The following is a 19,975-nucleotide window of genomic DNA, read 5'->3' on the forward strand; positions in this document are numbered from 1 at the left end:
TTAATCAGTACTTGGTATCAACCTAATGCTATACATCTATTGTGCTTTATGCTATCTTTTGTCTGTGTGTCCCACTTCTTCTCTTGCATTACTTCTTAGAAATTCAATCTGGTGCTTAATTAGGACATGAAAGTTTTTCCAGAGCTCCTGCAATTGGACCGTTCATCGTATTAGCATGCATCATTATTGTTTGTAAGCTTGTTAATTTTGTAATCTCATGTCCTGGACTAGACGTGGTTTGTCGACCTGCTGTACGATGCCACTCGAGCTTACAACCGGGTATGGAAGTAACTTTTCATTTTATTTTATTTTCTAGTGTTTACATGCATCTATGCTTCAGCCCCTTGAACTAGATGTATTTGTAGTTTGTTCCTTGTATTTCTGGGCATTACTGTAGAAATACATAAAGAACTGAAGATGTTCTCTGCAGCTTATATATCATTGCTGCAAAGAACTTAAGATGTTGCAGCTTATAAATATTTGTGACATGGTCGGCACTTGCTGTCTTTAAAGGGCAATGGTAGATTTTTTGCATGCTCTTCCCTGGCAGATGTTGCCCATTACATAGTTTTACCTGTTTGGAAACTGCATGTCTTCCTGAGCTGTTTCAACTGGGCATTGTAATGGATGTCCACTGATCAGGAGGTCAAAATGTCCTTATAGGGCTGCAACAGTTAGCACAGAACTGTAACATAGGATATAGTCAACGGCGGAGCTATGTAGAGAGCTGAGGGGGCCGTGGCCCCCCCAGCCCAAATGAATTTTTCTTACTAGGTAATAGTAATGGCCCACATCAGCCATCATCCACACGGACACACAAGCCCATAACGGCATCACGCACGCTGCACGCACACACATCAGTCTCGCGCACATCTCGTCGCCTTCATCCATGAACCAGACGACATGCCGCCGCACTCGGTGGATGCGGCGACGCCCAACACTGCCGACGTCGACTAGAAGCTCGTGCTGATGCGCGCGCGGCGCCTCCGAACATCCTGGTGCGGAGGAGGGAGGAACAAGGGCGCGCCTCAGCCCTCTGACCATTGTCTTCTGTTCTTCGCCGCTGGCCTCGCCGGCTCGCCGCTCCGGTGGTCGTCCATGTCAGTCGGCTGGCTGGCTACCCGTCGTCACCGGACGCCGCTCCCCATACGAATTTGTAAGTGCCCTATGCTACTGCGGACACCTTAAACTGTTGGAATTTGGATCCCGGTGTGCGCTATTGTGTATGTACGAGAACGACAGTGAAATCAGGGAAACGGGGACAGCACTAAAAATTGGAATTTCTTATTGTTTCTTGTATGAGTTTGATTAGTAATTTAGCAATCTGTATGCCTATCCATCTGATCTAATTGAGGATTTTTTGTTTCTCTGCATCACAAATTTGCTTCTGTTCTGCTGAGTAGTTGCTGCCGCTTGGTGTAGTTAGTTCTCTTATAGAGTATATATTGCCAATCATTCATGTATTTTGGGACCAATATTGGTAATGTAAGTATAAGTTTGTTTGAAGGCTACAAGTTATGGTTTGTTGTGGTTAGTTAAAAAAAATCTTGGTCACTGGCCCCCCCATAGATTCTTGTCAAGCTCCGCCACTGGATATAGTTGAAGCAAGTAGTGCTGCCTGTAATGGATGAACCACTGGTAGTCTCGTTTTGTTCTCTGAGAAAAGATTGTGCCATTGGATGTTGAGCTCTTGTGAAGCTGTAGCTTACCAGTCAGTAATGCATTGCCCTTATGTTTAGTGTAGCAGCAGTGAGCTTGTGGGCACGGGCCAATCCTCAGTTTGTTCAGTTAGTTGACGATAGTAGCACGTCACTAACTATGGGTTTTGTTTTGTACCTGTGAAGGTGAATCCCTCTTTTGATTCAGAGGATGCATCCTAAACTCTGAATGAGTGTTTCTTCAGGGCAGCTTCTGCCTCCTCTTTTGAGATCATTGAATGTAGTTTAATCTTACAGAGTAAAATCACTTGGTTCTTGTATTATCGTCTCTATGTACTCTGTACGTTCTGCTGCAACTTCATCATACATCTAGTTCCCAAACTGGCACCAACCAGGGTAAATAATGCAGAGAACGACACATAGAATAGTACATAACTGAAACTATTTCCTACAGAGTAGGGGTAGAAAGGGCAGCAAATTTTTTTTCGAGAGTACGCCTAGGCGTACCTTAGCTTTATAGAAGGCAGAATTGTAAGTACAAGAATACTGTCGCTCATTGCGAACAATGAACGTAGTATGAACAAACACACTCCGGTAAGACCAAACAACTACCAACAACTAAACAAAACTACAAAGCAAAAATGTCTGTCCTAACTGAAAACAACACCGCGTCTCGACCAACACCTGGCACCTCCGAAGACCACGATCTCTCACTGAACTTCACTTGTCAACGCACCATCCACTCTGTATTCCTAAGAGGAGATGGCAAGTGAATAGCAGAACTAGTCAGCTCCGAGAAAGACACCGTCTTGGACACACTGTGACGGTCGTACATAGCGCCGCCGAAGATCAAAATAGGACCACGGCAAACACCGGAGGAAAGCAACGAGAAACCAAGCCGTGTCTCCAAACATGATGCTCCCAACAGAGGAGCGACGTCGAGGACGCCGCCATCATGTCGATCCTATCGAATCGAGGCTTTCGCCTGGAGACAACAACAAACTCCAAACGAGCGAGGGAAATGCCGAACACACCTCGACGACGCCTCCAAGAAGGGAAACGACACCCACGGGTGCCATCGCCGCCGGCCCGACAAAAGCCGTGCAAGATTTTCATCCGATCGTCGCACATCTCCGCACCTCGAAGAAATTGGGCAGCCCGTCCAAGTAGCTTCGCACCGCCGCCACCGCAACACCTCGCCGTCGCATCCGCAAAGCCGAGGACCGCCAACAGACCGCACAGGGAAGAGAAGCGCGGTCCAACAAGCACCATCCACCTAGCCGAGGGACAACAACCACCCAACACCTCCGGCAGGAGCCCGAACCGCCGAGAAGGCTATCACCCGCTCCAAGGGACAACCTTGCGACGACCCAGTACCTAGCCACGGACAACTCCCACGCTGGCACTACTGGGAGAGCACCACCACTCGCCACACAGCCCAGAAGGTAGCCTGACGCTTGCTGCTCGCCAAGAACTCCATCCTAGCCGAGCCATCACAGCGCCGCCACCGGTCTGGTCGGTAGATCACGACGCCGCCTCCAGATACGCCACCGCACCAGTCCGCCTCACCGCAACACTTCTTGTCCCCGCCAAGACCACTGTGCACTGTCGACGGCCACCACCACACCGAGCCACCATTGCAGCCGCCTGCACCACCATAGTGCCCAGCAGCCATGGAGGCCCGGCGTCACCGCGCCTGAAGGAAGCAGCGGCCGAACCCGGGCCGGCCAGATCCAGATTGGGACGAGCAGGATCGGGAGGGACCGAGGCTCTCGGCCGTCGCCGCCACGGGCTGCACCACCGGACGGGGAACGCCCCACCACCACGGCCACCGCGTCAAGCCGCCGTCGGAACTTCGCCACCCCACGCCGCCAAGCTCAGCCGACGGAGAGCGCCACGCCATGGCCAGGGAGGAGAGGGGCCGCCCAAGGAGAGTCCCGGCCGCCACCGGCGCTGCCCGGGCTTTGCCCGTCAGCGGCTCTCGGTGGCGGCGAGGGGGAGGAGAGGGACGGGGGGAGGCCGGCGGCGGAGTTCTAGGGTTCCCCCGTGTCGCCTCTAGGAGCGACGCGGGGGTCGGGGGTGCGAGCGGTAGTCTGGAGAAAACAATTGACAGTACCAAGGGCAGCAATTATAAGGGCATACTACAGGACTGTAATTCTTTTTTGACAAACTAGCAACCCCTATTGCCTAATTACTAGCTCAGGTCAATTGCAATACCACTTTCGACAAGAAACAACATTTACTATGGGCCTGATTGGTTGGAACTTTTCTTGAATGTTGTGTTTGGTTGGAACTTAGGAGCTAACTTTGCCACTCATATTTTGCCGAGCCTCAAAACCACGTCTATTGTTCTATGTCAATCGATCCAAGAATTTCGACGGATGAGATTAAGCGTCGGTAAAGCTCTGAACGTAGTGTTTGCTTTTTTAAATCTCAAAACACAGGAAAAGAAAAGGTAAAATAATACTGAATCGATGGACTAAACGAATCAATCAACCAACACCAACCTATGGAAAAACTGGCCTGGCCTGTTACTAAGAGCAGAGCAGGAACCATTTCATTTTATTTTACTATATATAGTACATCACTCTGTAATTCTTTTTTTTTTCGAGAGTACGGATCACTGTGTAATTACCACAGTCGATGCAATGGCTGCATTACACTGATGAAACTGGCTTGTTTGTGACCACTCTTGACGCATCAATCAGTTGATCTTGGCCGGTGCGGCGGCTCCGAGGTTCTTGGTGCAGTGATCCACGCAAGCCTCCACGTCAGCTGGCCCTGTCATGCATGGCAACGACGAACCACACAAAACACCCCAATGATCAGAGTTCCATCAAAAACAAAAGAAATCAGATCAATCAATCCTACTTGGATCGGTTGGAGCTTGCGTGCTGGCCTCACCGGTCTCCACCATGGCGTCGTCACAGATGGCCATGACGCAGATGCTGCCACAGCCGGCGGCGGTGGTCGGCGGTGACGGCGGTGGCTGTCCGCTGAAGCAGTCCTGGATGCACCCGAAGTTACAGGGGTAGGGGCCGGGGTACCTCCTGCAGTCAGCGTAGCACTGCTTATAGCAGCGGCAGAACTTAGACATGACAGGAGGAGGACGATGAGCAGGCACCAGGCAGCGACGGACCTGCTCTGCTTCCCCGCCATTCTTCTCCGATCGACGGAGCGCCGCACAGCCTGCACGCTGTACCATAACCAGAAAGATTTTTTTCATAATCAGAGGTCGATTAAGCATGCGAAGAGTATAACAATGCAGCTGAAATGAGATGCCTACAGTTGAAAAAGGAAGAAGCGATGAGAGCTGGGGAGGGGCGAGAGCTGTGTGTTTCATGGATGTCACCCTCGCGTGCATACATAGAGGTAGAGTTTTCTTTTTTTGAGGTTTTTTTTTCTTTTGTTTCTTTTGCTGGTATATAGAGGTATTGTTAGAGAGGAGCCGATCGATGATAGGTGTGTGCGTCTACCATCCGTTTATTTGTGCGGAACCACAAATTCCCGCAGAAGATTAATTATTGTGCAAAACTTAGTAGGTTGTGCATCTTCACAAGTAGGAACAAGAGTGCTTGAAATATATAGCTGCACATGTATCCAAGTCGTGTCCATTACGTTTCGACGGTTACAAATATACCATATGCATAGAGATGGAGCTCAGTTTCCGGATTTGAAAACAGAAGAAGAAAAGATTGAAATGCTTTCAAGCCAAACTCTGCGACGAACGACCTGAAATGGCGCAAGAGATTCCTTGTCTGGCGGAAATGTGGATGTGTGTGTACCTCGAATTGCTTTGGTACGACCCAACTTCTACCGACGATGTGAAAAGCCTAGATGATCGAGAGTGCAGAGATTCAAACAGGTGCGGTTCTTTCTCTTTTGTATCATCGGATTTGACACCGTGTGTAATCAAGTCAACTAATACTAGGAGTCTTTAATCTGTCTCTATGCTAAGAGCTCCTGCCATGAACCATGTACAAAGTCTAACGTTGTTCTGGTGGTATGTTCTTCTTTTTCTTTCTTCTTTTATTTCTTTTTGATAGTAAACATCAGGTTGACATGGATGTGAGACATGCACTCCACATGATTGTGGTAATACTTACTATATGAGTTAGTACGATTGGGATTTGTTAAGAGTATCCCGAAACCCAGCCCAACCCGATGTAAGATCAAGTCTAGCCATGACCTTGTCCCCTCCCGACGCGGTGCTAGCACTATTCTGTAGTAAACAATGGCCACCATCATCATCCGCCGTGTCGCCGACTCCATCCTCAACACTAACAACATCGACTGCTATATGGACTACCGCGCCATCTGCTTCGGCTGGCGCGCCGCCACCGATGACCCCAGGAACGCCGTCTCCAATCCCTGCTTCCACCCGCGCCGCTGGATCGTCCTGGACGAGATCTTCCTGAGTGAAGGAGAAGAGATACTCTTGCTAAACACCTACACTGGTTGCTTCCTTCACAAGAAGTTCCCGCCGCTCACGGATCACTCCATCGTGGCTACCACTCGCAGCGACTACTTCGTCCTAGCGGAGAAAAGCCCTCCTCACGCGGCCCGTGTCCTCAACCCTCTCACGGGAATCGTAATCCGTTTCGTGGCGTCTGTGCCCCCTGAGGTGGGATCCGCTGCTGTCATCTTCATTGACAGCTCTTCGCTCAGGCTCTCCTTATTCTACGATTCATCTCACAAGGTTTACTGGGCCGGCCGCGACAGTAATAGGTTCTTCGTCCACGAGCCGAAGCAAGCAACTTACTATTTCTTGCGGAAGACGACCTTAGGTGGTGTCTCAGCACATGATGCAAAAGACCTCCTGAAGGCGACTGCTATTTTATACAGTTTCTCGATGGCAGTCAACATCATGTTTTTTCCAGTGGGTTTGGCTAGACATATGTTCGTCATTATTGTTGAGGGATCAATCTCTATTTTTAAAAACGAGATAGGCAAGCTTGTGGCTTTGGATAGCATCAGCAACTATGACTTCTTCATTGATCATCAGAGGAGCCTGGCTGTTGATGCCGATAGGTTCCCATGCATCGAGGCAAACTATATGTCTACTACACCGACATTCCGGGTTCATCGACTCATATCTGCAAGTGCAACATGAAAGATAGGGAAGTAGAGAGGATCTCTGAAGCTGCAGAGTTTCTGAAGCATGACAAGCAGTTTGTCCTGGTCACCGACCGTTCTTCGACGATCATCCACCTTCTCTCCAGCTACACTATCAACATCCCAGATTCTCAACTAACCTTGCATCAGATTCCATAAGGCGTCAGTAGTTATTCATTCAACTCTAGGGATCTTGATGACCCAGTGACTGAACGACAAGGCTATGCTTTTGCTAAGTACTGCTCCTAATTACTATCTGGGCTTTTGCTTCATTATTTTGAATATGCCTTGCCATGTAACGGGTAAGAAACAGGTTGATCCTAGGTTAGATCACCTTTAGTGGAACTACTATTTTCTGTCTTAATTAGTACTTGGAGTCAACCTAATGCTTCACCTATTGTGCTTTATGTTATTGTTTTTCCGTGTGTCGCTCATCTTCTCCTGCATTACTTCTTAGAAATGCAATACGGTGCTTAATTAGGACATAAAAGGTTTTGCCAACTTCTGAATTGAGCTCCTGCAATTTGACTGTTCATCATATTAGCATGCATTGTTTTTTTTTGCGGGATAAACTTTCGATCTATTCATCTTCAATCATGGTAGTATAGTGAACACTAGAAATAATAAAAATTACATCTAGATCGGTAAACCACCTAACGGCGGCTACATGCACTGAAGTGAGCCGAAGGCGCGCCGCTGTCATCGCCCCTCCCTCGCCGGAGCCGGGCAAACCTTGTTGTAGTAGACAGTCAGGAAGTCGTCATGCTAAGCCATAGAACCAACGCAGCGGAACAACAACAGCCGCCGATGAAGAGTGTAGATAAGAAGGATCCAACCTGAAGACATGCGAACAAAGACGAACAACGAACAGATCCGAACAGATCCACCAAACATGGATTCACCGGAGAAACATCTCCACACGACCACTGACGATGCTAGTCGTATCAACAGAACGAGGGCTAGTTGGGGGACCTTTATTCCATCTTCAGGGAGCCGCCGCCGTCTCGCCTTCCTGAGTAGGACACAAACCTTAACAAACCTCGAAAAAAGATCTAAAAACGGAGCCCTCCCACCGGCAAGGGCCGGGATCCACTCCGCCCCCATGGCCCTAAGGCCACGGGAGACGGGGCGGTCAGGCACCGGCGGCGGCGGGAGGCAGAGGAACCCTAGTTTTTTGTGTAGTAGACCTCTATGAATTTTCTCTCTTTTTCTTCTTCTTTAGCATGCATTGTTATTGTTTGTAAGCTTGTTAATTTTGTAATCTCATGTCCTGGACAAGACATGGTTTGTCAAGCTGCTGTACGATGCCGCTTGAGCTTACAACAGGGTATGGAAGTAACGTTTCATTTTAGTTTTTCTAGTTTTTCCATACAGATAGGAGGAGAGAAGATGGTCTGGGTTAGAAAAAAATAATGGAAAGAGCGAAATATATAAAGGGGTGTGGTAGGCATAAAATGGGCCAAGGCCCGTAGTCATGGGCTTGGTATTGTTATTTTAGAAGTATTTTATCAATGACTAATGTAGTTTTTTGTTAGGAAAATCAACTTTAATGCTGTGGATCAAATCTAAACGACTAATTTAGGTTTCAGTTTTTGTGAGCAAATCTTGTATACCCTAATGCACCTGATTTGGGGAGATTGTATAGTAGTTATGCCAAGGATATCCTGATATCTAGCTTCGTCGGAGAGCAAAAGTGCTCCGCCTCTGTTTCCGCCTCGAGACGGCGGCTGGTTCCGAAAGTCTACTTTCAGTTTTTTTTTCTAGGGTAAATGGCTTTATATAGGAGAAGGGCATCAGCAATGGGCCTCTGTAGGCCCCACATGCTTGGGTGGTGCAGCCAAAGGGGGTGGCTGCGCCCCCAGGGTTTGTCTGACCACCAAGACTTTTCTCTGGTACTCTTTCTTCCAGTAATTTTTATATATTACAAAAATAAATCCCCTTAAAATTTCACGTCATTTTGAGTTCCGCAAGACTTGCTATATCTGTTGTAGCTTTTTCAGGTAAGAATTCCAACTACATGGAGAAGCTGGCTGACAGACAATGGTGGATCACAAACTTACGCCTCTCGTGCACTCCATAGAAGTCGCATCGTTGAGTGGCGTCGATATGCCTGTCTTCCCGGCGTGACATGACGTCGTACCTTGGCTGTAAAAAATTGTGCGTACATGACGAAGGAGACATCAATCTCGTGGGAGACGGCTGGAGCGGTTGCACAACACATCTGGCGCCGTCCGTGAAGTCGCGCGGCCCCATACAATGGCCCTGTTTGGATCATGGGGTTAGAGTTAGTTTGGGTTAATTGGGGGCTCAAATAACCCAAAAGTATCCAAACAGGGAGGGTTTGAGTGGGTTAGTTCCATCTAACCCAACTATCCCGATGAAGAGATGCTTATTTGGGTTAGAGTGAGTTAGAAAATAACTCTAACTCTAACTGTGTTAGAGTATACAAACACCACCAGAGAAGATGAGAGCAAACGGAGGAGGATATGGGAAGAGTGGAGAATGAGCAAAAGGGGAGAAGCCGAGAAGTTGGGTTTGGGTGGAGGGAGGCCGCGCCCGGTGAGGTTCCGGCGCCCTTAGCTATCCCTGTTCTTCTTCCACCGGCCAAAAGTGTGAAGCAAGATCCGAGTTTTCCCCAAGCCTCGCCGGTGATTCCGGCCATGGCGGCGAAAGACTGGTCCACCCTCCCGCCCGACCTCGTCCGCCTCGTCGCTGACTCCCTCTTGGCCACCAACGACATCGACTGTTACATGTGTTTACGCGCCGTCTGCCCCGGCTGGCGCGCCGCCACCGATGACCCCAGGTGCGACGCCTCTGACCCCCGTTTCCGCCCGCGCTGCTGGATCGTCCTTGACGAGGTCTTCCAGAGCCAAGGGAAAGAGATGCTCCTGGTAAACACCCACACCGGCCGCTTCCTCCATAGACAACTCCCGCTGCTCAGCGACCACTACGTCATGACAACCACTCGCAATGGCTACTTAGTCCTAGCAGACAAAAGCCCTCCTCACTCTGCAAGCGTCCTCAACCCTCTCACCGGCGTTGTCATCCGTTTCATGGTGTCTGTGCTCCAAGAGGCGGGATCCTTTGCTGTCCTCTCCCTTCCCAGCTCTGCGCTCGGGCTCACCTTGTTCAGTGACTCATCTCACAAGATTTACTTGGCCCTTCCCGACAGCAAGAGTTTTGTCGTCCGGGAGGTTCAACAAGCACCTTATGGTTTCTTCCGTAAGGCGGTCGTAGGTGGTGTGTACGCAGACATTGTAGGGCATACCGTGATTGCTGATTTATGCCGTTCGCTGATGTCTCTTGATGTTGCTGATCTTGCCAAGCTCTTCGCTAGCGGTCTTCGAGATGCAACAGACCTCATGTGTTTTCCAGTGTGTTTGGCTGGACATATGTTGCTCGTCTTATATGAAAAGGGGTCGGTCTTTGTTCTAAAAAAGGATGTCAAGATAGGTAAGCTCGTGGCTTTGGACAACATCGGTAGGTATGCCATCTTCATTGGTCCTCAGAGGTGCGTGGCTGTCGATGCCGACAAGTTCCCAAGCATCGAGGCAAACTGCGCCTACTTCACTGAACAACTGGGTTCGTCTGTTCATATCTGCAAGTGCAACATCAAGGACAGGAAAGTTGAGAGGATCTCTGAAGCTGCCGATTTCGTGAAGCAGGACAAGAAGTTTGTCCTCACCGCTGACTGTCCTTCGACGATCATCCACCTTCTCTCCGGCTACACCGTCAATATCCCGGATTCTCAACTGGCTTTGCAACAGGTTCCATAAGCCGCCGGCAGATCTTCGCTCAACTTTGGGGAGATTGATCACAGGTCAAGACCATGCTTTAGTCTTCTGCTTTGTTATTTTGGATATGCTTTGCCATGTAACGGGTAAGAAACAGGTTGATCCTAGATTAGATCACCTTTACTGGAACTACTGTATGTTGTCTTGGTACTTGGTATGAACCTAATGCTACATCTATTGTGCTTTATGCTATCTCTTGTTTTTTTTTTTTGCGGATGAATCTCTTGTTGTTGTTACCTACCTCTTCTCTTGCATTACTTAGAAATGCAATCTGGTGCTTAATTTGGACAAGGAAGTTTTTGCCAACTTCTGAATTTTGGTCCTGCAATTGGACCGGCATGCATAATTGTTCTCTGCAAGCTTTGTTAATTTTGCAATGTCATGTGTTGGGCAAGACACGGTTTGTCGAGCTGCTGTATGATGTGGCTTGGGCTTACAACAGGGTACGGAAGTAACATTTCATCTATTTTTCTAATGCTCTCATGCGTCCATGCTTCTGCCCCTTGAAGTAGTTGCATTTGTAGTTTGTTGCTTGTATTTGTGGGCATTACTGTAGAAATAAAATTTGTAGAGGATGTGCTTTGCAGCCCATAATTGCTGCAAAGAACTTAAGATGTTCCCAGCTTATAAATATTAAAGATTATTTTTCTTTTAGTGTAGATTGAAATCCTGGTAAGTTCGAGCTAAATGATGGAAACTTCAAGTCTGCATTGTCCATTGAGATCATCAATTCATTCAATTAGGATATCAATTGGTTTTCCTTGAAAAAATGAGTTTCCTCAGTCACTACACCATTAGTGGTATAACACTAAACTAGTCGCTTAGTTTGGTACCTGTGAAAGCCTTTTTTGTTTCAGAGAATACATTTGAGATTTCACACTCTGAATGAATGTTTCTGCCTCTGTTATTTTAGTGGTCCAAGATAATCACTGATCTTATTATCTCTCTGTGATCATAGCATGTGAATCAACTGCAACCTCATACACCTAGTTCCCAAATATTGCATAGAACGGCATTCTTAGTAACATTGTCGAACAGAGCAAAATAATGCATTTTTTTGTACTTCCTAAACATCCTAAGAGAGTGGGGAGGGGGGGGGGGGCCTTCCAGGATACAATCACCTTTCTCTTAGTCTAAGGTTTGCAGAGAAAGTAAGAGTTAAGAGTTTTTATAACAATTCGTTAGAAACTAAGGACCGGGACTGCAAATTTTTTTTTTTGCTAATTACTAGCTCAGGTCACTTGGAGTATAAATTTCGACGGATGAGATTCAGCGTTGGTAAAGCTCTCAACATAGTATTTTCTTTTTTACATCTCAAAACAGAGGAAAAGAAAAGGCAAAATATAATGTATAGATGCACCAACCGAGTCAACCAACCTAAAGAAAAACTGGCCTGGCCGGTTAGTAAGAGCAGAGCAGGAACCAATTTATTTTATTTTATTATGTGTAGTACTGTAGATTATTGGGTAATTGACAGTCCATGCAATCGTTGCATTACACTGATAAAACTCTGTCGTTTGTGACCACTCTTGACACATCAATCAGTTGATCTTGGCTGGCGCGGTGGCTCGGAGGTTCTTGATGCAGTGATCCACGCAGGGTCTCCATGTGTGCCTCCACGCGGTGTTGTGCATCTTCGCAATTAGGCTACTACCAGCGTAGCTCAGTTTTAGGATTCGAAAATAGAAGAATAAAAGATTGAAATGCTTTCAAGCCAAACTCTTGGACGATCGACCTGAAATGGGGCATGAGGTTCCTTGTATGATGGAAATGTGGATGTGTATGTACCTCAAATTGCTTCGGTACAACCCAACTTCTGCTGATGACTAGTAGAATGCCCGTGCATTGCCACGGGCTTCTGAAAGAGTCACAGGTACAGATAATATAACACAGTCACAAATTGCATAATAATTGAAGTCCACTTCATTTGGAATCAAAGGTGATAACAAAATAGCAAATTAACAATGTATACATATAAAGTGATGATCCAATTAAAAATCTATTACAAAGTATTGAGATCTACTTAATGCACTTAAGAAATTCTCTCACAATATCAGAATAGTTGTCTTTAGCTTAATTCGCACGATGTTTGAGGAAGTACAATAAAAATTACTTCCTTAACTCATACCCATCTTGCAAAAGCAATATATGTAGTTAGCATGAATACTTCACGTGAAAGGTTTAAAAACATGTGTAACGCACAATACTCACCGCACAAACTGGCTTCGCCAGGTCTTTACCGTTCCACAATAGCATAAAATGAAAGACAAATTAGCTTGACCAATCCCTGCAATTTCCTAAATTGTTATTGTATTAAATATGGTGATAACAAAAATAAATATTTATATTCTAAATTTATTGCCCGTCTAATCTCGTTGGAATGCCACCACGAAATAAACATTTCCATTTTGATATAGCAAAATGCCATCCTGGTTGCTTTATTTCCGGTGCTTCTTTGAATTCCCTCGCAAAACTGATTAATTTCACTAAGTGCTTTAGAATTTTCATCTCCAACAATTGTGTAGTATTAATAGGGTCCAGAATAGATACACGACGTGCCTCTTTATCGATGACGTACAAGATGTGTCGACGAATGGATTCATATGAAAGATAAATCTACAGGTCGTAGCTATTACAGACAACAATAAACCATGGCAAACAATGGACAAAAGACTTTACTTACCATATTGCACAATGAAATGTTGTTGTCTATCCCAGGCCAGCTATCAAACAAGTTTGCCAACTTCTGAATAGCTTCCTTATCGCGGAACTTTTGACCTCGTGTTGAATCCTGCATCATGGACGGAGTAAAAAACTATTTAGAAACCTGTTGATAATAATGATACTGAATGAAGAATTTTGATAACTTACATAAAATTGTAGACCCATGTAGTGTATAGGAGGGTCTATGAACAATACTCCCTCATCACATGACAGTATATGCACGGCAATGTTAAAACAATCATTGTCCATAGACTGCTCCATGTTAAGTATGCCCTGAAGTTTTTTGAGATTAAGCCCATTGAACTGGAAGTCGAGCTTCGGAATAAGAACAATAATGTATGCTAACACATTACATATTGATAATTGATACTTACTCCAAACACTTGGCATCATCGATGGACATGATGTAGTTGTAGAGGCCGGCAAGTAATTCACATTGATCCGTGGGCATCATGGGGATTGGGCTAGGACGTTTGTCTTTGACTCTATCAGGTGGATTCTCCAGGAGCTCGAGATCAGAATTAGATGAACTTTCTTCATTGTCAGGCTAATTGTATATCAGACATCCCTTTAGCTTATTTAGTTCTGAATCGAGCAAAATGAGAGCTAATTTTCGTCGAAAGTGTTTCATATCTTCCTGCAACATATAAAAAAAGAAATGATACAATATATTGAGATAAAATGATGAGATAATGTATAAAAATGGCAGCGGGTAGAGTTCTTGTCCTGCACAAAGAAAGGTAACTAACCCTCTTGTATTATCTTTATATCTGCATGATTTTGGTGGAGGCAACAAAACAATTTGAAATGCATTGAGTTGTGCAATGGATTAACTACTTTGATTCAAGTTTTCTTCTTCCTAGGCTGGTCGAGTTTGAGAAAAGCAAAAATAAAATAAAATAGGAGAGTAGAAAAAATCACAAAGAAAAGCACATAGTCACAGGACAAAATAAAAATGTTGCTTTGGCCTAGCAGCATCATCTCGTCCTCCATTTGTTGTAAATTTTCTCGGACACACATCTTATTTCTCATACGTCACCGACAAGACAAACTTGCTTGGAGTTTTGGCTCCAGGGAACATATACTCCCTAGTGAACAGTAAATAGAAAACAAATCGGAAATAAATTTTAAAATTCTGAAGTTTTTCTATAGATCTTCATGTTAGTGTAACAAGTGTGCTTGCCAATTATCTCGGTCTACTCCTTGCTCTTGCTTTGGTGTCATCACTCTACTTCTCTCCATACAGTTTCCTCGTGACATGATAAGCTAGTTCTTATTATCCCTGTCATTTTTTTTATGTATTGGTAATGCTCATATGTACATATGTGTTCCTCAAATATTTGGATTTTGAACTACCAGACCATTCAAATAAATGCTTCCTGTGTTGTCTGGTCAAAGCAAGCTTCACAAAAACATGCATGGACTCTTACCAAAATCTAATGATGATATATAGAAACTGAAGATAGTTCCATCAGTACATGCTTGACCACCAAGTGGAATTTTGTTTCACATAGATGTGAAAAGTAATCTAAGTGCATATTGGATTCCATATCAATTATCTACCACACTTATTTTAACAAGCTCTTGATAATTCGAAAAAGGAACACTATGGAGCTAATCTGAAACCGCACAATGATATTCGTGCTGCTATTATTCTGATAGTGTTGCTTGTTGAATAGAAATCATGTATATAACAAATTATCCTCTCTGAGCTATGTTCTTGGTACAGGTTACTTTGGTACAACGTGAGAAAAATTATAGCCTTGGTTAGGATACCTCTCGAGTAGCAGCGCCATGGCTTGACGCAGTATGTTTTCAAAAGAGTTGAATGTATACATATGTCAAGCCTTGCTATGTACTGGTTGTATACTTAGCTCAGTTGAATACTTACTTTGAACAGGTATATGCCTCGCTAGCACACAAGAACAGTCAGGACCATGTACGAATCGGACGAACAGTTGGGGCCATGTCACACCTACAATCGAACAGTTGTATAGTTAACTCAGTCTCTTCCCGCATTAGTTCTTCTAGAAGTAAACTTTTCCCGCATTAGTTCTTCTAGAAGTAAACTGTGTGGCTCGCTCACAGCCGCGCCGACACTAGTGGCTCGCTGGCAGCCGCGCCGACACCGGTAGCTCGCTGGCAGCCGCGCCGGCACCCGTGGCAAAGTTTGAAGAAACGTGCCTCGCATACCTGGAAGCTTGGAGAATCAGGCCTTGCCCGCCCCGCTTGGAAGATAGGATTTGAAAATTGATTGTTGTGTATGGAAAGAACGAAAATATTTGATTAAACTGTTCTTTGTGGAAGCTTTTTGTGACGAAAATATTCGATATGATTTGATTGGCGTCGTATATGGAAGGGAAGGATGGAAGGATTTGTGTTTTATATGGAAGGGTGGGATCGATGGAAGGGTTGGTTTGGTTCTGGTGATGCATGAATTAAAACCGGTCCTGGTTTTCCAAAAAAGGGTTTCCCCCCGCTTTGTATACAAAGCAACCAACCGAACCATACATGGATAGGTGCTGGGGCGGAAGCAGCACAGTCACGCCCAAAAGAAACGATAGAGAAAAGCAAAAGAAACAAATGCCGAAAACGGCGGATCAACAAAACGAAGAAGCCTCGCGATCGCAGCGCCCACCAGGATCTTCCACTAGACTCCAAGACTCCGAAGCGCCGGCACCTATCAACACCTCCAAGAAGGATCGTGACGATGACGACGCTGCTGCTAAGGGTTTCCCCCGGTACACGATGAGGCGAGAGGAAGGGTAGCTCCGACGCCCTCCCGGAAGGTCAGGTGGCACCCACAGGCGCCACCGCGCCGGTGTTGGCCATGCCGACAGGGGTTTCCCACGATCCCAACCCGCACCTCGGGCGCCCCGGAGCCTGCCACCAAACCAACCACCATCGTGCGCCAACGCGGTCTTGAGGCCCCCACGCCGTCTCACCACGGCACCGCGAAGTGAGGATAGCACGACGAAGAATCAGAGCCGGGACTAGGGCATCAGCACCATCGGCACGCGGGAGGGCCCCACCTCCACCGTCCGCGGCGGTAGCCGTCCGGACGCAATAGCGGGAGCACACCAGGCCCGTGGGCCCACTGGCCCGGCCGAGCCCTCGTGGGCTCGCAAAGCTCCCGCCTTCGCGCTGCTGCCGGCACGCCGGCGGTGCCGCCGCCCCAATCCGAGTCGCTCTTCCTCCTCACTGCGCCGCAGACAACGAGGCTACGCCCAGGGACCGGCCCGCTAGGACCTAGATGGGGCCCTAAGGGCCCAGATCTGGGCCGAGGACGCGCCGCCGGCCACCCTGCGCAACCAGGCCGCCCCGCCGCCAAAGGACGGCGCCACCACCGCGACGGGCCGCCGCCAGCCACCTCCAGGCCGCCGGGCCGCCGCCAGCCGAGGGGCACCCGCCGCCACCCCTGCCCCCGGGTCAGGAGGTGCGCGTGCGAGGTAAGGAAGAGCCCGCCGTCGCCAGCCCGCCCGGCCAGATCCGGGGGCGCCGCCGGCGGCGGCGGGGGGGGGGGGGGGGGGAGGGGCACGGGGGAGGAGGAAGGAGAGGCGAGCGGGGGGAGCCGCCCCGGCCGCCCCCCGGGAAGGCGGCGCGGGCGCGGGGTCGGGGGAGGGGAGGGGTAGGAGTCGGTAAGATTTACCGGTCCTGGTTTTCGGAGGAAGGAAAATAAATCGGCGGGAGGGAGATTGCCTAATGTGGGGGGGGGGGGGGGGGGGGGGGGGGGGGGGGGGATCGATGGAAGGGTGGGGATGAACGAAACGAACAAACGACTTACCTACTAACACATTAGGAGTAGAGATGTGAAAAGCCTGGGTAATCAAGAGTACAGAGATTCATACGGGTGCGGTTCTTTCTCTTTTGTATCATCGAATCTGACACCGCTCCTAATCAAGTCAAGTCAAGTAATACGAGGAGTCTTAAATTTGTCTCTATGCTAAGAGCTCCTGCCAAAAACCATATACAAGGTATAACGTTGTTCTTGTAGTTCTTCTTTTTCTTTCTCTTGTGGTTTTTTCTTTTAGAAAGTAAACATTAGGTTGAAATGGATTTGAGACATGCACTCCACATGATTGTGATAATACTTACTATATGAGTGAGTGAGTAGGATTGGGCTTTGTTAAGCGTATCCCGAAACCCAGACCCACCGAATGTAAGATCAAGTCTAGACTTTTTTTTTAGTCTCTACTCCTAATGGAGCAGTTGGTAGTCTCGCTTCCAGGTTTTTTTTCGTCCCATCTTTTATGGTTTTTTTTGTACCCCCTCCCACCTTCGCTGGTTTTTTTCGTAGATTTTTTCGTCCCCTCCCCTCACTTTATCGATTTATTTTCGCGTCATCCTCTCACACAACGAAAGAAATCTGAACAGATCAGAACTTTCCATACTGGCGCAAGTTATTTAGTAATGTAGAATCAATCACGAACAATCTCTAAAAATCAAATCTATATTAATTAACCTTACCTTAAATCACTCAATCATATTAATTAGAAAACAAATATTTGATTTTCAGAAAAATCGCTCAATCACATTAACCTTACCTTAACTCACGGATGGTAATCAATCTCCAAACAAAGGAAACAGAACATCGAGGGAGGAGTAAATAAATTCCCTTTCTTATGACTTGTATATGATCTTCCCTTCCCTCTCCGTTGTCGAGCATTCTTGATTCTCGAGGCCGATGCTTGGGCTGCGTCACTAGGTCACGACGGTGACGGAGGACGAGGACGGCGAGGCCGGGTGCCGCGGCACCGCGTTGGCCGCAGCCGGTGAAGGGGTGAAGAAGGGCGGCTTCCCTGGCCGTGGCCCTGGGAGTTGGTGCCGTGGAGTATCGAGGACCTCCACGTAATGGTCACGCTGAGTATCGAGGACCTCCACGTAAGCAGAGCGGCGCCGAAAACGATGAGCTGTTGAAAAACTGGAAGGAGTGCCCCGCGCCGGAAAAGGCGATGAAAAAGGCGCCGGAGCCGCTGCTGAAGGTATGGAAGACGAGGTCTGTGTTCTGGGACTTGGAGTACTGGCACAAACTCGATACACCTCATTGCCTTGATCAAATGCATATCTGTAAGAATGTCCTTGAGAGCTTGCTCGCGACACTGATGAACATGCCGGATAAGACCAAGGATGGGCCGAAGGCAAGAAAAGACTTGCAAGATTTGAATATCAGGGAAGATCTGCACATGTTGTCCCGTAAAAAGTCAGTCGAGACAGAGACGGAGACAGAGGCGCGGGAGAAGAAGGGCAAGAAAATAAATAAAGAGGATTATTGCCCCCCTTCTTGCTTCACCTTAAGTCAGTCTGAGATCGATCTATTCTTTAAGTGCCTTACCGGAGTCAAAGTTAGTTCCGGTTACTGTGGCAAGATAAGAAGATATCTAGACACGGACAAGAAAAGGTCAGCGGGATGAAGTCCCACGACTGTCATGTGATGATGACGCAGATACTACCTGTTGCCCTTAGAGGGATAATGGACAAGCACGTCCGTGACACGCTTATTGGTCTCTGCAACTTTTTCGACATCATCTCTTGAAAGTCGATCAGTGTGAAGCAGCTCCGACGGCGACAGGAAGAGATCGTTGTGATACTGAATGAGCTTGAGATGTACTTCCCGCCCGCGTTCTTTGACGTGATGGTGCATCTATGTGTCCATATTATGGACGACATAATAGACTTGGGGCCGTCATTCCTGCACAACATGATGCCGTTTGAGAGGATGAATGGGATCATCAAAGGATTCGTTTGTAACATGTCCCGTCCGGATGGAAGCATCGTCCAGGGCTATGTGACACAAGAGTGCATCTCTTTCTGCGAGAATTTTCTATATGGCGCAGACCAGCCGCCTGGTGTTAGTGCTGGTTTGCCCGTTAACAAGCATGATGGGAGGCTCGAAGGAGAAGGTCACTCCAACGGTCGCAGGGAACTGCACGTGGCATACTCAGATCGACGCAACGACTTTGACAGAGCAAACTTGGTAGTGCTACAACACCTAGACGAGGTAGATCCTTTCGTGGCACTGCACAAAGAAATTATCGCAAAGAAGTATCGTGACCGGGGAGTATGTAGGACGGACGCCGAAGTTACTAGAGAGTACAACTCCACTTTCCTGCATTGGTTCAAAAAGCATATTATTGCTAATCCCCCGGAGGAGGGCTCTAAGGACGGATTGCTCATATACGCCTTAGCACATGGCCCCTCGCCCAACCTCGTAACCTATCAGGCATACGATATCAATGGATACACGTTCTACACGGAGGCCAAAGATATGGACAGTAATGATCAGAACTTAGGGGCGACGATGGAATGCATGACCGGGGGGTAACTGAAAGATTTTATGGAAGGTTCGAGGAGATCTGGGAGCTTGACTACTCCGGACTGCACAATACGACGATGTTCCGTGTCAGATGGGCTAAGAATATCAAAAGAGAAAAGCGGAATTTTACTACCATGATTGTAACCCCGTTGCTGATAACTTGTCTCGGCTTAAAAATATTTCTGAGGGCCCACAACCTATTAATGATAGTTTTTCTGATGAGCAGTTAGCTGCAATAAATGTTTCTAATAGTACCCCTTGGTATGCTGACTATGCTAATTACATTATTGCTAAATACATCCCCCCTAGCTTTACATACCAACAAAAGAAAAAATTCTTCTATGATTTAAGACATTACTTTTGGGATGACC

The 19,975-nt window shown here is 47.1% G+C and overlaps 1 protein-coding gene across 1 annotated transcript; it reads left to right on the top strand.

The window, feature by feature from the left end:
• The first annotated feature begins 9,259 nt into the window (after positions 1 to 9,259).
• Positions 9,260 to 10,549, top strand: LOC123067856 (uncharacterized). The gene has a single exon (XM_044490468.1). It carries the CDS (start codon positions 9,260 to 9,262, stop codon positions 10,547 to 10,549), a length of 1,290 nt encoding a protein of 429 aa, XP_044346403.1.
• Positions 10,550 to 19,975: the final 9,426 nt, after the last annotated feature.

Source organism: Triticum aestivum, chromosome 3B, assembly GCF_018294505.1.
Source record: "Triticum aestivum cultivar Chinese Spring chromosome 3B, IWGSC CS RefSeq v2.1, whole genome shotgun sequence".
Lineage (NCBI taxonomy): Eukaryota > Viridiplantae > Streptophyta > Magnoliopsida > Poales > Poaceae > Triticum > Triticum aestivum.